General features: G+C 40.3%; 1 protein-coding gene across 1 annotated transcript in view; it reads right to left on the minus strand.

Moving 5' to 3' along the window:
* Positions 1 to 17,240, minus strand: part of KLHL42 (kelch like family member 42) — a 29,326-nt gene extending 12,086 nt beyond the window's left edge. The window contains exons 1-2 of the mRNA XM_020977192.1: positions 16,191 to 17,240; positions 3,533 to 3,726 (exon numbers count right to left, since the gene is read on the minus strand). Of these exons, the coding sequence (XP_020832851.1) occupies positions 3,533 to 3,726; positions 16,191 to 17,056 (1,060 nt within the window). The 5' untranslated portion in view covers positions 17,057 to 17,240. The remainder of the gene's footprint in view (positions 1 to 3,532; positions 3,727 to 16,190) is intronic.
* Positions 17,241 to 18,020: the final 780 nt, after the last annotated feature.

An 18,020-nucleotide genomic window follows, 5' to 3' on the forward strand; every position in this document is an offset into this window, starting at 1 on the left:
ACTTTCCAGCCTTGTTATACTAATTAGTCCCCTTCACACAGTCCATGGTCCAACCAAATTGGCCTCCTTACTGATCCTCATTTACACAACACTCTATCTTCTGTTTCCATACTTTTGCACTGGCTGTCTCCCATTTCTGAAAAGCAATACCCCCTTTAGCTCTGTCTCTTACAATCATTAGCTTCCTTCAAAACTCAAATCAAGTATGTTTATTGGTGCCTCTATCCTAGCAGCCAGTACCTTCCACTCCTCTACCCAAAAAAATTAACTCTGTGTGTATGTGTATATATGTGTGTATGTATATATTTATGTGTATATATATTTATCTATGTATATGTCATATCCTCTGATCAAATGTAAGCTTCTTGAGGGCAGAAACTGTTTCTTTCCTTCGTAGCCCGACCTCCTAGTATGGAGGCCTGGTACATGGTAGACATTTCATATATGCTTGTTGATTCAGTGGGTAGCAATATGTGTGAAATTATACTATGGCAGCAAGGTTCTTACACAGAAGACTATGATATGGTAATCCCTTCAACTATTAGGAGAAAATGATCCTTCCATATATATGCCCCTCCATAACTCTCTTTGAGCCTCAGTCCCCAGGAAAGTATATGCTAAAATTATACAGGAAGAAGGAGACCAGGTCATAGTAAGTGCTTTGATGATGTCAGGAGTTAGATAAAAATCAATGGAGAAACTTCCCAGTTGTTTCAGCTTTTTAAATTACGCTATCTTTCTGATCTCCTTATAATATTAGTCACTAAATAGTATAGAAAAAGATTGCTCTCTTGGGAGCTCACGTGAGGTAGATGAATTGCAAATGTGCTGAAAATGTCTCCTTAATTAATAAGACTGTTTCTCGGAAGAGGAATTTCAAAGGAACATTACACTTCTCAACTCTAGAACTTAGAATGTCCTTTAACCCACTGAAACTATCTGACCCAGCAAAATGTGGAGTCTCCAAAAAGATGTTCTGAAATTTAATCACATATTATAAAAGAGACTGGAAATCTGGCCCAGCTTAAGAAGGTAGCAGGACATAAACCAAACTTCCAGATACTGATATTTTTGCTCTTCTATGAAGGACTACTTAATAATTAATAATTCTTGGTTAAGTACATGTAATTACCAGAACTGCTAGGAAGAACTAAGCATAGGGGATTTCTGAAGGAGTACAAGAGAATACCCGACCCTGTCATCTTTACAAACTCGTATTCAAACCCCCACATATTTATCCACAGCACCAAACCAGCCCACAATGGGTGTTCTGGCTTGGAAATTCCAAAACCGAAATCATAGTGGGTGGCCCAGGGGAAGCTAAAGGTACATTGGCAGAAGCAGTGTGAAGCTAGAAACACACCAGCAAGTGTTTTCCAGGTCAAATTTAAAGGACATTTGCTCAGCCAAGGTGGTGGGGGAAAAAAAAGAAAGACAAGAAATTTCTCAGTGGATCATTTGCCTAGTTTTAGTGCTAGCCTGTCATCTTATATTTTTATGGACGTATTTAGCAAGAGGAAAGAAGAATATTTGACATCACTTTAGGAAAATGTAGATTAAATGTCAATGTTTGCATTCTTCCAATTCACATATGATGCATTGCTGGCTGGTACCCAGCTTGAAAGGAATTAGAATTCTTGGAAATTCACTTACGTGGATCATTCTGAGTATTCCCTTTCCCATGAAAACACATTTGCAGGAATCCTTTGGGAGCTATGGACTGTTTTTAGAATACAGAGATGACTACTGCAACCTTACTCCTTCACTAAGCTGGAGGTAAAATGAGTGAGCGCTGGGCACTGTATTTTAGAATTAAATATAAAGGAAAAACTGGGATTTTCTTCTCTACAGTTCAAAGACTCACTCCTAATGCAACACACCTGGAACAGCTTCATGAAAGGAAGGGACCACGCTGTTGATATACTAGAGAGGAAACAATTTTACTACTAATATACAGCCTTTGACGCCCACCTCACTGCAGTACACAAATACACATACACACATCCCACTATCCTCCCCAAGACACACAAACATTTGCATATTCACACAACTAAACCATTTTAAGTTCTTCCAGGGATCCTTACTTCAGAGGATTACTTCTCCATAACCAAGAAATGTCAATCCAACTCAAAAAAGAAGCTCACAAAATAGAGAATTTTTTTCCTCTTAAAAAAAAAAAGCACCACCAAAAAAAAACACTTTACTTTTTGAGGCAAGCAGCACAATTTCTCCCACCTATTTGGTTAAAATACAAATATACAGAACAGTGTTCTACACACAGAAGGCTCAACAGAACTTGCTGACTACCCCCTGGGAGAACTGTAAGTTAATTAAAAGTTCCTTTCAGTGTCATCACCCACAACCAAGACAATGCCATTAGGATGGCATTTCTGTTCTATCTATTCTATACATGAAACATTTAAGAAGGTGTTCTGTCCTCTTTTTGATTATGTCAAATGTGTCCTACCTCTGTGACCAAAACTCTGAATGTCCTACCAGTCCAGTTGTACATTTTCAATGAGCTTTTGTCTCCCAATGGCATGTAACCAGAAAGAAGTACTCCCTTTGCAGAGACACGATCAGTTTCATATTTTCCTTTCATCCTCCATCTGGAGACCACCAATTTTATGTTTTATACTTAAGTTCCTATGGATGGGTATCCCCCGAAAGGCCCTATCATGGGCCCTCTTTTCTTCTAGGAGACTTCATCTGCCTCCATGGGTTTAATTACCACCTCATGCTGATGATTCCCAGATCTTTAAATCACTCCCTAGTCTTTCTCCTGTGTTATTGATATTGTTTGGTCATTTTCCAATCATGCCCAACTCTTTGTGATCCCATTTGGGGTTTTCTTGGCAAAGACACTTGAGTGGTTCGTCATTTCCTTCTCCATTTCATTTTACAGATGAGGAAACTGAGGCAAACAGGGTTAAGTGACCTGCCCAGGGTCACACAGGTAGTATCTGAGGATGGATTTGAACTCGGGTTTTCCTGACTCCAGGCCCAGTGCTCTATTCACTGTACCACCTAGCTGCCCAGTCACATTATTCTACTAATGTGCATATTTCCACTGGACTGGAATCAATGATCCCATTTTACATAATTATAACTTAGAATAGTACAAATTCAAATATGTGCAACCAATTTACAGAATTCGTTATTTGCACTAATAGGAACCTATCTGTATGTCCTGATAAAGTTTCCAGAGGCAGTAGATATAAAGCATGGTTTCCCCCACAGTTCCCCAATTAATGCCCAGCTTGTTCTACAGAATTTTTGACCCTATTTATAGGGGTCCCATCACCACCTTGCCCTATACACTAAACCTATTTCAGTCTTTGTATTCCCATGACCTAAAACTGTGGCTAGCACACAGTAGGTCAGTAATAAATATTTTTATTCCTTCCACTGTGACTGGCAAGCAAACATTTGGGCACATCTGGACACTTCTTGCCGGCATCCTTTGCCCCTCTCTAAGCCACAGGTTCTTACGCATGACATTTTTTTTAACCACCTGGCTCACTTGACTTACCTCTGGTAGTGTATCCTCCTATGACATAAATTTTTCCCTTACACTCACAGGCAGAGAATTCAGCCAAAGGATTTGGTAACGGGGCCACAAAATTCCACCAGTCCTGCTCAGGATTGTAACATTCAACGTTGGAAACAGACTGCCCACCAATGGCATACAGTTTTCCACTCACAGCCAGAAGCTTGAAGCTGGACCTGAAAGAGAGAGATGAAAGATCTGGGAGTCACAGGAACATATGTATCTGACTAAGACACAATGTGGAATCTCCTCTTGGGATTTTAAGAAAATGCTCTTTTTCTGTGATGGATTGAGGGTAATCCTAACTCAAGAGAAAGGTGAACTGGTTGATTTCTTTAAGCTCCTTTCTACCCTACATTTCTACAGGAAAGGAACATCTCCAAAGTAATGTTTCTGAAACCATTTAACGAAAGATAATATTTGAAGGCATGATTTCAACAAGTATTTACTGAACATTTTTATGTCTCCAGCACTGTGCTAGAATCATAGGGCCACAAAGCCATAGATTTAGAGATGGAAGTAACCTTAGAGGTCATTTATTCTATCTCTGACATTTTACAAATAATAACATTAGCTAGCATTTATATGCATACATGTATACATATACCCAGAGAGAGATTTACAAATTGCTTTACATATGTTAATTCATTTGATCCTAGCAAGAACCTGTAAGGTAAGCGCTATCATTATCCCTGCTTTATAGATGTGGACACTGAGACTGACAGAGACAGAGGTTAATTAAGTATATGAGGCAGTATTTAACTTCTGATCTCCCTGACTATCCACTGCACCACCTAGTTGCCTACCTGTCACCTACATGACACCAAGTAATTAACTGACTTTCCCAATGTCACACTGATTGTAAAAAAAACAAAGTCAAAATCTGAACCCAGGTCTTCTGACTCTAAAATCAGCATTCTTCCTATTCCATTGAAGACATGCTCTCAATCAACATTTAGAACTTATGTTCTCTCCACTCACACTGATGAGTGTGTTGGAAGGGGAGAATTTCCTTCCTCTCTTCTTCAAAACCAATCTTTTCATTCAAACCAGTTTAAATACAGATAGATATATATAGATATAGATACAGATATAGATATATATATCTCACACTCATTTATGTAAATGCGTGTGCATACATACATATTTACACACTCACATATACACAGCAGAACCAACTATTGACTAAACATGTGAGTAAAAGTTGAAAATCATAAAGCAGACATAGAGACAGTTAATATTGAAATGTAAATAGGGTTAAGTTTCCTAGAAATCAGTGAAGAGAACATTCCCTTCATTGAGACTTGCATATTGTGCTTTAGACCCTGAGAACAATTTTGTATGTCATTACACTTCACCTGGGTGGCTGAGTTAGTAGGGGGTCCCTTGGCATCATTTTGGTCATATTTTTCTGATGCCAGCAATTCATAAAATCTGATCATGATGTCATTTTTGTCCATGAAAAATAGAGAACTGAAAGAATTAAGGCAGTCTTGTAAATAAGCTTAAGATTTTACCAGCCCACAATTTGTTTTTACTCTCTACTCCCCAAAGGTACACTGGCAGTAAAGTAAATAAAATTAACAGACATTTTATTACTCATCCAGCAGAATCACTTGCCCTGGGCAAATAGGTGAGTAGTTATTTTCAAAGCTGAATCAAAAGGCAGCCAAAAAGTAAACAATCCTTCTACCTAGCCCCTAAAATGCTCAAGTGCACTTTGGCCTCTTATGAAATGCTTTTTCAAGTTGTCAAATTTGATTTAAGATGAACTCCACTATATGAAAATAGTCCATGTAATTAAGCAGTAATTCTCAATGGGGAGAGTTAAGAATAACACCACTTGCATGGTGTAGGTTTAGGTTAATTTACTGAGGTCTTACCCTAACACCAAATCCATTACAGTGCAGAACAATGGGAAGAATCGGAGATCCAACAGGAATTCTCAGTCCCCCTGGGGTCTTAGACAATAAGGCAAGTACTATATTGAGTGCTTTAATTTTTTTAACACAATATTATTGAAGAGACATTTAACAAACGCTCTTGGCAATAATAGTGATGGTGATGACCTGACAAGGTCAATGACCCCAGGAATAAAGAATTAAAAAGCAGCAGTGTATGTTTTCCCGATTCATAATGCTGATGAACACAATAACCATGATTTCAGAGAACTAAAGATCAACTCCTGACAGACAGGTGATGGACTAAATGAGAAACATTTTTAGACATAGCCAGTGTGGGAATTTATTTCAATTGACTTTGCATATTTATTTAAAGGGTTTTGTTTTTCTTTCTTTCTCTAGTGGTATGGAGGGGAGAGGAGGGAGAGAAAAGAAATGCTTGTTAATTGAAAGCATAAAATTTAATCTGAAAAAATGTAGTGTGTTCTGGTTACCAGAACTTAACCAGGACAGTGAGCAGGATAGGGACCATGCTTTTCATATAACTAGGGATGTTTAACCCCGAGAAGATTTAAGTGGCTAGTAAAAGCTGCCTTCCGATTATCTGAAGGGCCATCATGCGGAAAAGGCATCAGATTTGGCCCCAGGGAGTGGAACCAGTTACAGAGAGGCAGATTTTAGCTAGAAGGAAGGGAGAGTTTTCTAACAACTAGAGCGGGTTCAGGAGATGCGTTCATCAAGTTGGGACTGGATGATTTCATTGTTGGTAGTACTGCAGAGGTGATTCCTGGTCACGTCTGAGTTAAGACAAGACGATTGGGGGGATTTCCATTTCTGAGATTCTCTGACTGCCTAAAAGCTTATCTTATGTGGAAACAATACCAGCTGTGAAGGTTATTCCCAATTAAAGTAGTAAGGAAGAAAGTGAATGACTATCTAGTTTACAAAGCAAACACAAAACAATCTAGTGATAACCTGTTTTTCTGAGTTCAAATCCACATTCAGGCCACTAGGCGGTGCTGCCTACCTGTTATCCAGAGCTTCCTGCTAGAGCAGAGAAATTAATTCTTTTCAAAGGAAACAGTACACTTAAAACACTGATGATTTTGAGCTGGGATTTACATAGCACAAAAATCTTTATTCATTGCTAATTATATGGCACATTTGTGTTTGGTTGGTGGTCTTTCCTTCTTTTACATCACTGTCACTTTGCAATAACTTGCTGTCCTCCCCCTCTGACATGCAGCCCTCCCTCATAACAAATTAAATACAAGCAACCAAAAAAATCAACACATTGGCCATGCCTGGAAAAGTATGATTCATACCACCTTTTTTTCCAGGGTGCAAAGAGTTTGATGAAAGCCACCTTATTTTATGTCCAAACCAACCCAGGTAGAAACAAGCTACCTTGTTATTTTAAGATTCCCAGGCTTTCTGCAATGTGTTCAGTCCCTGGGGGAAATCAGCTACTTTGAGTTCAATAACCCTATTGTCAGATTAAAGGGCAAACACCGGCGGAGTCCAAGGGGAGCACCTTCCCTCTAGACCAAGACAGTTTATTATAAACATACTATGTGATTTCTTGCTTATTTGAATTACTGACCCTCTGATTACAGCATCATAATCACTCAAGGTTCCAAGTTCTATTCAATATATAACATATGGGACTTAATTAACAAGAAAATACCTTGTGACCCATTAACTTTGTTGAAGGTGTGTGGCTAATGTGTGGTAGTACAACTCTAGACTCAAAACATCTGAGACTATTTTATGCATTTTTTTATTGCTCAACTGAGGTATTAGCATCTGAGCTTAAAGAGAATTCTTCAAAAGGTCTAATTTGTAGTTTGACAGAATGAAACCAGGTGTTTTCCCTAGGACCTGCCCAAGAACATTTAGGGTACAAAGGACTGCTGGCCTCCCCACTCCTGCCCCACTCACAGCCCTGGCTTCCAGGTAAGGGACTTTGGCAGTACTCAAGGTGGAGAAAGGCGATCACAGAGGAAGGATGTTGCCTGACAATGTCTCTGATGACTTGAATTCTCTCACTTTTCATATAACTAGGGATGTTTAACCCCGAGAAGATTTAAGTGGCTAGTAAAAGCTGCCTTCCGATTATCTGAAGGGCCATCATGCGGAAAAGGCATCAGATTTGGCCCCAGGGAGTGGAACCAGTTACAGAGAGGCAGATTTTAGCTAGATGGAAGGGAGAGTTTTCTAACAACTAGAGCGGGTTCAGGAGATGGTGGGATCTCCCTCAACGGAAGTGTTCAAATTGGGACTGGATGATTCCATTGTTGGTAGTACTGCAGAGTATGAGCCAATCCTGAGGCAGGCCTTTTTTTTCTCTCCATTCTTTTATTTCTATTTATCCTACTTTGCTCCCTCTTCCTATGGCATAGACCTAGGTTGGTGAACCTTAAACTGCCCAGCATCAGAAGAAACTGAGACACTTTGAGATCCAGCCTCCAGGGAAACCACCATTAGAGGGAAGGAAGTCAGAAAGCATGCAATTAGGAAAAATCAGGAAAAAAAGAATGAAACTATCAAATATCTCAGGAGGAAGAAAACTCAAAGACCTTAAAAATAAGCAGATAAATCAAATGGAAAAACATTAACAACAGAAGGAAATATGGCCTCCAGATCTAATAAATGAGTTCAGGGATCTATGAATAAATATTGCAAAACAAAGCAAAATGATCCAACACTTGGAGAGACAAGGACCCTGGGAAACTTGAGGAGAACATGGAACCACAAAAGAAATGAGAATTATGAAAGCAGAATTTATGACTTGCAGAGTAAAAATAATTGGCAGAATAGAAAAACTTGAGTCTCACCAAAGAAACAAAAAAGAGAACAAATGATTTGGGAATGCAAATACTCAGAAGTGGAGAACAGTCTAGAAGAAGAGAAGGAAATAATAATAATAATATTTTAGAATATGCTCACTATACAAGCAAAACATACTGATTTCCAAGACAGGATGTGTAGAGACTACCTTAGGTTCATAAGTCTCCCAGAAAAACATTATAGGACAAAAAATCTTAACACCATAGTTCAGTAAATAATAAAAGAGAATTGAACAGAACTTCTGAACACAGAAAATGAAATACCAGTTCAAAGAATCAAATATCACCTCCAGAAAAAAACCCAAGCCTGCAAACTCCAAGACATATGGTGGTTAAATTTAACAATTCAATTCAGAAACAACTAATTTTGAAAAGACACTCAAATATAGAGGAAAGGATATTCAAATGATGCAAAACTACTCTAGGCCCACCAGAAAATGCAATGGGGAATGGAATAATGTGTTTTGAAGGGCAACGGAACCCAGAGGGACCTACCCTGAAATAATACGCATTTGAACACTCTTAGAAAGAAAACCAGTCCTGAAGACATTATGTACTTCTCAAAGACCCCAGACAACAGAAGTGCACTAATGCAGCAGCGCAGAGTAGCAACAGAGGCAGAGAGCAGAAGACAATTGACTTCTTTGTAAATGTACACAAGGAGGCAGGAGTGAAGGCAGCAATCAGGTGGAGGTAACAATGGAGAGGCAGGTCTGTGACAATAAAAGAATTGTCTGGCTACATTATAAAATGGGAGGGTGCATGAAAAGGGGTGAGGAGCAGGGAACAGAGGGGAAGGTTTTATGTGCCTGGTCAAATCAATGGCTAACATGGGGAAGATTACTCCTATGGACTCTTCAGGAAGAGAACAGCCTTCAGGAGAGCGGGTAAGGAGGAAGGGGGAAGGATTAAAAAAGGGGAGGGAAGAGAAGAGAGAGGTCTTGCTCTGGTGGTGGTAGAAAGCTCCACTGATGAATGCTCCTATAGGTGAAGAAGAGGTGTTCTTGACAAAGGGAGATGAGGACCTTGTGCTGGGTGTGGTCTAGATTTGGCACTTGAAAAGACAACCTGTCCTACCTAAGGAGGCAGGAAGTGGGGAGAAAAGGAAAGTTGGAACTCCTGGGAGCAACTGGCACCTGGGAGAATGGGAGGGCATAAAGCCAGGGAGAAGAGTTTGAGGCAAATGTAGAAAAAAGGTAACCGGGGAGGGGGGGGAACAATGGTAGGCCAAATAATAAAGGACATGGGGGGTGGGGGGGTCCTACCATAGGGCATCCTCTCTGTCACCTGCAGGAAATCTGTATTGCTCCAAGAGTGAGGCACAATGAAGAGGGGGAATCCATGGGATAAACTCTAAAAGGCAGTGGCAAGTGCCTGGACTGGGCATCTCAGAAACTTTGGTTGCAAGAGGAATAAAGAAAACACAAAGAGACTCGAAAATTCGGAGGCATGAAGCAGAGAATGAGGGTCTAGAGTAGACAGAAGATGGATAATGAGGAAAGTGACAGAAATCCTCTTCGGAAAGGGGCACAAAAATGAAACTGAAAAAACTAATGAACAAGACTGGTTGAAGGGGAAGAGAGAAAGGGTACTCTACTTGACAGAGAGGGAAAAAAGAGAGGGATAAAATAACCAGATAAAACAGGAAAGAAAAAAGAACTAATAAGCAAAACTCCAAAGGGAAAGGGGAAACAAATGGGAGATCAGGAGTGAGGGGAAGAGAGCTAGTAAGAATAAGGCCACCTTAAAAAAAGATTACACTGAAATTACTGAAGAGACATAGTATTCTGTTAACTGTGGAAGAGAGAAAAAAAAGTTGTAACTTGAAAAAAACAAGATGAGAGACAAATGAAGGAAAATATAAACTTATTCTTATAACCTCAAAAGTGAATGAATGAAACAATCCATTAAAATAAAGTGACAGATTAGATTTTAAAAAAACAAAACCCTACAATCCGTCGCTTACAAAAAACACATTTTAAAAATAAAGACATACCCAAAATAAAACTGTATTATGCATCAAATGAATCCAAAAAAGCAAGAGTTGCAACTATGCTATCTGACAAAGCAAAAACAAACTTAAAAAAATAAAAAGAGAGGGGCAGCTAGATGGCACAGTGGATAGAGCACCTGCTCTGGATTCAGGAATTCCTGAGTTCAAACATGGCCTCAGACACTTGACACTAGCTGTGTGACCCTGGGCAAGTCACTTCACCCCATTGCCTCACAAAAATAAAAAATAAAAATAAAAAGGGATAAATAAGGAAATTACATTTCACCAAAAGGAACCACAGACAACAAACCAGTATCAGAAATAAATGTATTAGCTGCAAACACCTTACCATCTAAATTCATACAGGAAACATTAACTGAAAAGAAGACATCAACAGCAACAACAGTGACAGGACACTTCAATAGAATTCTCTCAGTATTGGATACCTAACAATGAGATAAACAAAGGGGCCAACGTGGAAAGGAATTGATGGCGAAACTAGATTTAAAAGACCTATGGTATGTTCTAAAACGAACTACAAAAGAATATAAATATTTCTTAACACTACACGGAACTTTCACCAAAGCTGACATTGTATTAGGACGGAGGTGGAGAACCTGCAGCGTCCAGGGGATTTGTTCTGTGAAGTTTGGGTTCAGTCAAAGGGCAGCACTTGAGGGCCTAGAGGGCCACATGTGGCCTTGAGGCTGAAGGTTCCCCACCCCCGTATCAGGGCATAGAAATACCGCAGACAAATGTAAAAAGGCAAAAAACAGTAAATGCATCCTTTACACACCATAACCCAATAAAAACAGTCATTGGTTCAGGGATTACACACAAAAGACACAAACCCAAAGGAAGACTTACGAATAAGTGGATCAAAGAACAAATCATAGGAATAATTAAAAACTATGCAAAAGAAATTGATAATGATAAAACAATACACCAAAACTTCTCCTTACAGAGAAAATTACATCTCTACAAACATACATTAACAAAACAGAAAAAGGAGAAGATTAATAAACTGAATGTGTATTTTTTTTAATTAGAAAGCCAACAAACCTAAAATAAGCATAAAAGAGAAGATATTAAAAATTAGAGGAGAAATAAACTATCTATTTTTAAAAACAGAAATAATAAATAAAACTAAAAGCTGGTTTAATGAAGTTGATAAACCTTTGGCTAATCTGGTTAAAAAGAGAGTAGGAAATTAAATCAATAAAATAGCCAATAAGCAAGGTGAAATCACAACTAAACCTCCTGAAGAAATAAAAAAATAATTAAAATATATTATGCACGGTTACATGCTAATAAAACTGAGAACACAAAAGAAATAAAGGAATAGCTTCAAAAATATAAAATATTCAAACTATCAGATCTCAAGATAGATGTCTTAAATAACCCAATATTAAAAAAGGAAACAGATCACACCATAAAGGAACTACCAAAGAAATAAACTTCCAATGGATTCACAGAAGTATATTAGACTTTTCAAGAACAATTAGTACCCACACTTCACAAATTATTCCCCCCAAAATGAGAAAGCACCCTATCAGAATCCTGTCATGACACCAAAATCATCTTAATACCTAAACCAGGGAAAGATGAAACACAGAAAGAAAACTGTAAATCAATACTATTAATGAATATTGACTCAAAAATTCTAAACTCAATTTTTTGACTCAAAATCCCATTAAAAAAAACTACAGAAATTTTTCCAGGAAGGCATTCATTATGAGCAAATAGGACTAATACCAGGGAAGCAAGTAGGAGTGATTCAACATTAGGAAAACAATCAACATAATCATATTGAAGACCAAAACACCCCAAACCACATAATTATCTCAACAGACACAGAAAAAGCTGTTGACAAAGTACAACACTCATTTATGCTTAAAAAAAAATACAAAATATAAGCACAGAGGTTACCTTTTTCTTAACAAGATAAAAAGCATCTTTGTAAAACCAAAAGCAAACATCATATGCAATGGGAATACACTTCAGGGATGAGGAACTTGCAGCCTCGAGGCCACATGCAGAGGTCCTCAAGTGCAGCCCTTTGACTAAATTCAAATTTCACAGAACAAATCCCCTTATTAAAAGGATTTGTTCTGTAAAACCTGGACTCAGTCAAAAGGCCATACCCAAAGCCCTAGAAGGCCACATGCGGCCTCAAGGCCAGGTTCCCCACCCCTGCCACTAGATCCTTTCCCAATAAATATGGGAGTAAAGTAAGGATGCCCTACTATTATTTGATATTGTTCTGAAAATGCTAGCAACAGCCATAAGACAAAGAGAAAGAAATTTAAAAAATAAAGATAAGGTAAAGAGAAGATAAAACTATCCCTGCTTGCTGATATGATGGTATACTTGGACAATCCTAAGAATCATCAACGGTACTAATTGAGACAATAGCTTCATCAGAATTGCAGGCTACAAAATAAACCCCCCAAAAATCATAGCATTTCTACATGATAATAAGAAAACACAAGAAACAATAATATAAATGGAAATCTCATTCTAACTAACTACAAAATGCATAAAATATCTGGGGAATTGATCTACCAAAGTACATAACAGAGTTGCATAGATTCAATTACAAAGTTCTCTTTAAGGGGCAGCTAGGTGGCAGCTAGGCTGCACAGTGAATAGAACACCGGCCCTGTAGTCAAGAGGACCTGAGTTCAAATCTGGCCTTAGACACATAACACCCATTAGCTGTGTGACTCTGGGCAAGTCACTTAACCCCAATTGCCTCACCAAAAAATAAAAAGGTGCTCCTTAAAGAAAAAATAATAATGCAAATAGCTGGAGGAATATTCAGTACTCAGGGCTAGGCTGTGCCAACATAGTAAAAATGACAAAACTACCAAAGTTAATTCATACATTTAATGCTATATCAATAAAATAACCAGGGGCAGCTAGGTGGCGCAGTGGATAGAGTACCAGCCCTGAAGTCAGGAGAACCTGAGTTCAAATTCGGCCTCAGACCAAACACTTGACAATTACTAGCTGTGTGACCCTGGGCAAGTCATGTAACCCCAACTGCCTAAAAAATAAATAAATAAAATAAAATAAAATAACCAAAGGGATACTTTATAGAATTTGATAAAATAATAACAAAATTCATTTAGAAAAACAAAATAGCTAGAATATCAAGGGAAATGATGGGGGAAAAAAAGCAGTGATAAGGGGGACTAGCACTTTCAGGCCTCAGACTACTATTATAAAGTAATACTCATCAGCACCATTTGGTATTAGTTTAAACATGAAGAGAAAGATGAAAAGAATTCTATAATCCAGTGTCTGATAAAGTGGAAAACATAAATTATAAAAGGAAAAAATTCCTTATTTGATAAAAATCGCTGAAAAGCAGTCTGGCAAAAATTAGGCTTATACCAGTACTTTTACAACATATTCTACAATACATTCTAACTGGATACATGACATTATTAAAGATAATAAAAATTAAAGATAATTTTAAAAAACTAGAAGAGAAGCAGATCATATACCTCTCACAGCTATAGGCAGGAGATGTATTTTAAGTCACACAAGAGATAGAAACAATTACAAAAGATAAAATAGATGACTTTGATCACATGAAACTGAACAGCTGCACAAACAAAATTAATGCACCTAGGATAAGAAAGGAAGAGGTCGAATGGGGAAAAAAAATCTTTGTATCAAATTTCTCCGATAAGAGTTTGGTATCCAAGATATTTAAATAATAAATATATGAGTCTAATCTCCATTCTCCAATAGATATTATTGGACTATGAACAAACAGTTCTCAAAAAAAAATTACAAAGTGTTCATAACCACATTAAAGAATGCTCCAAATCATTAATAAGAGAAATACAAATCAAAACCACCATGAGGTTTCACCTCACACTCTGTGTGGCAAAATATTTTGGCAAAAATATTTTTAAAAATGGCAATAGTCAATGTTGAAGGGGTTATACATACTAATACATTGTTGATGGAGCTGTGAAATGGTACAACCATTTTGGAAAGTAATTTAGAGTTACACAAATAAAATGACTAAAATGTCTATATCCTATGAACCAGAGACTCCATCACTGTGTTTATTCCCCAAGGAAGCCATTAATAAAAAATCATCTCCACATAAACCAAAATATTTATAAAAGCATTTTTGTGATAGCAAAAGACTTATAAACATAGTAGATTCCCATTGATTGGAGAAAGGCTAAATAAATTGTGGCACATAAATATAATGGAATATTCCTGTGCTTTAAGAAATGATACATGAGATGAATATAATGAAGCATATTAAGATCTACAAGAACTAATGCAGAGTGAAGTAAGCAGAGTCAAGAAAACAATATACACAATGACAACAATACAAAAGAAGAGAACCACATGCAAAAAAAATCAACATGAATGTAACTAAATATAAACCTCAAGCATGATGCAACTCAAGAGATATGAGAGACCATCCCCAACCTACCCCTTTGCGGAGGTAGAAGGTCCACAGATGTTACACATTGAACATATTTGGGGACTTTTTCAATGTTAACCAATTCTGCTTATTTTTTTCTTATTCTTTATCTCCCTTGTCTCCCTGTCTTTCTGTCTCTGTCTTTTTGTCTCTAAAAAATATTATTTGTTATATAGGATGGGTCTCTGGGAGGAGAAAGGGGAGAGATACTGCGGATAACTATACTGGTGTCAAAAACAGAAGATATCAATAAAAACTTAATTCTTTAAGGAAACGTGTGGGTAACAGTAATAAAATTCCAACATATTTCCTAGTAAGCACTGTGGCATATATGGGACAACTAGGTTGCCCAATGAATAGACTACTGGGCCTGGAAGTCAGGAACATATCTTCCTGAGGTCAAATTCAGCCTCAGACACTTACTAGCTGTGTGACCCTGGGCAAGTCACTTATCCCTGTTTGCCTCAGTTTCCTCATCTGTAAAATGAGCTGGAGAAAGAGATGGCAAACCATTCCAGTACCTTTGTTAAGAAAACTCCAAACGGAGTCATGAAGAGTCAGACAGAACAACAGTATGTTAGTTGATCTGAACTTGAATCCCCACTGCTATTTACTCCCATACATGTATGATTGACCTCAGGGGAGTCACTAAACTTCTCTAGGCCCTAATTGCCTCATCTGTAAAATGGACTAGATCATGCTGGTTCTTTCTATCCCCCTGGAAGATGACTCTATCCAGAGGCCTACTCACTAATTGGTGGGTCCCAGCCTGGGAGCACCATATCATGGGAAACTCCAGCTGTTACTTCATTCTTGCTCCACCTTTCCTTCCCTACCTTACTGCTCCTGGTCCCCCATGCCCTGGCAGCTCCCCTTTATGTTTTGCCCTTTTCTATTAGATTATAAATTCCTTGAGGGCAGGAGTTGTGCTCTTATTACAATGCATGCTTTATCTATTTACCTATCTTGCATCTAACTCTATAAGCCTAAGAACTGTATGTTCAGGCTTTGAGAAGATCCTGAATGATGGAAGAAGTAATCCCTTGGGAATTTCAGACAAATATAACCCATCAGACTGGTCATGTGTGGCTGCAGTGACTATACGAACCTAAATCAAAGGAAAATCTAAACTTTTCTCATGAAATGTCCTTCTTGGAAAATGTGGCTAGGTGTCTCCTTCTTGCATAAACAGAAAGGCCAAGTGATATTAAGGGTCTTACTGTCTAGATGGTTTAGCTCATATGTTCTACAGCCCCTGGCTTGTTTCTCCTAAAGTTAAGGGAATAATCCTGATCTCCAATCTCCTGTGCCAATCATAGCAGAGAATAATGAATTGATGCAATGTCCCAAGGGTGGCATCTCCAGATTATCACTACTCTCTGCAATGCCACCAAGGGCTGAGAAGAGTTTTATGGGAACATTTGGATCTGGTGCTTACCTCTTTTGGTTCATCGAAGCCACCTGACTCCACTCATTTTTGCAAGGGTTATAGCAGTGGGCAGCAGAGATTTCCTGGCTGGTGATCCTATAACCTCCCACTATGAAAAGGTAGTTGTCCAGGATGGCAGACCCATAACCCCTGACATTCACCAGATCAGAAGGCAGCTGGTTGGCCAACGGCAACCACCTCAGGGTGGCCTCGTCATATCTAAGCATGGACCTCGGCTCTCCCTGATGGGGATGGGGTGCCAGGGGCCCCCCTAAGAAGTCTCCCAGTGCTATGAGGACGGCTTTTCCTTTCATCCTGCCCTCCCTCAGCTTCTGCTTGAGACCGGCCTCCCCTGGAGCCTGTGGAGGGGTAACCAAAAGGTGGAACTGGGGGCTGCGAAGCACCTGGTGGTAGTGGGCAGCCATGAAGCTCAGGCAGGCCCCCTGGAGGTCTTGCAGCCCATACACCTGTGCCAGGCGGTGCAGCTCCAGGCAGTTGTCCAATCGCACCTGGGACAGCAGCAGCTGCAGCAAAGGGGTGACCTGCAGGAAGGAGGCCACTTCCACCAGCTCCTCCAGCAAGCTGCCTTCCTCTACCTCTTCCTCCTCTCCACCACCCTTCTCTCCCTGCGGGCCCAGAAACCAGTCAGACCCAGTTCCTCCAGTGTTGATGAAATCCAACACGAGCTGCAGGCCCGGGGCACTGAGCCCCCGCAGCTGCTGCACCTCGGGGCCCCCTGAGTCTGGTCCCCCAGCTTCCCGCATGCCCGAGCGGTACAGAGCGCGAAAGTAATCGCTCTGCTCGATAAGCTTCTTCTTGCTCACAGGGTAGCAGCGGCCCTCCAGCAAGATCTGCACCATTTCCTCCGCAGACATGGCCGAGGCGCCCGCCGCGGGGGAAAAGGGGCGTAGGGGTCTCCGTGAGCCCGAAACGATGGCCCTCCCCCCACCCCCACCTGCCCGGTTCCGGGTTCGGCGCGGGGTGGGCTCGGGAGCGCCCTGGCTCCGCCCGAGAGGGGAGAGGAGGAGGTGCAGCTCTTCGACTAGGGTCAAGAGGGAGGATCCGCGACAGCCCCTCCTCTCTCCTCCCCTCTCGTGCTCCTCCTCCTCCTGCTGCTGCTCCTCCTCCTTGTCTCGCTCCTCCTCCTGCCCCTCCTTCTACTTCTCCCCCTACTCTTCCCCCGCCTCCTCCCCTTGCTCCAGCTTCTCTTTCTCGTTCTCCTCCTCGTCCTGCTCCTCCTTCCTCTACTTCTCTCCCTACTCTTGCTCCTTCTCCTCCTCCCCTTGCTCGGCCTCCTTGCTAGCTCGCTCTCCTCCCCCAGCTTATTTCATCTCCTCGCTCCCTAGAAGGTCAGGTTCAGCTCGCACCACTGGCCCCTAGTTCTGAGCATCCTTCGTCTGCCTCCTCCCCCAAGCTCCTCCTGTACCCTGGCTGACAAAACCCTCGAAAACTCTGGACCTGCCCACGGAGGACCGGGCTTTCCTAGGAAAGGGAAGCAAGGGCTTCCAGGCGAGCCTCCACTCTCCGAAGCTGCATCCAGGCGTTCATTAGCTAGTGCCCGGGAGAAAACAATAATAGCGGAACCGACCCTCAGGCCCAGCATCTGCCTCTAGTCTTCGGGGCCGGCCTTGGCGGGCGTGTTTGTCCACTACGTGCCTACACTGTGCCCCCTAAAACCCCTAGAATCTCTGCCGGGGTGCAGAGAGAAAGTAGGTCTGTGGAATATAAGGGGCAAACCTCTTTCCTAAAGGAGTAAAAAGGAGGAAGGGGTAGAACGAAGAAAGGGGCAATGTAGGCATTCAGATGGGACCTTGTGCCACAGGATTTGGGTCCTTGAAC

The sequence above is a fragment of the Phascolarctos cinereus genome, unplaced genomic scaffold (genome assembly GCF_003287225.1).
Source record: "Phascolarctos cinereus isolate Bilbo 61053 unplaced genomic scaffold, phaCin_HiC Scaffold_1;HRSCAF=81, whole genome shotgun sequence".
NCBI classification, from domain to species: domain Eukaryota; kingdom Metazoa; phylum Chordata; class Mammalia; order Diprotodontia; family Phascolarctidae; genus Phascolarctos; species Phascolarctos cinereus.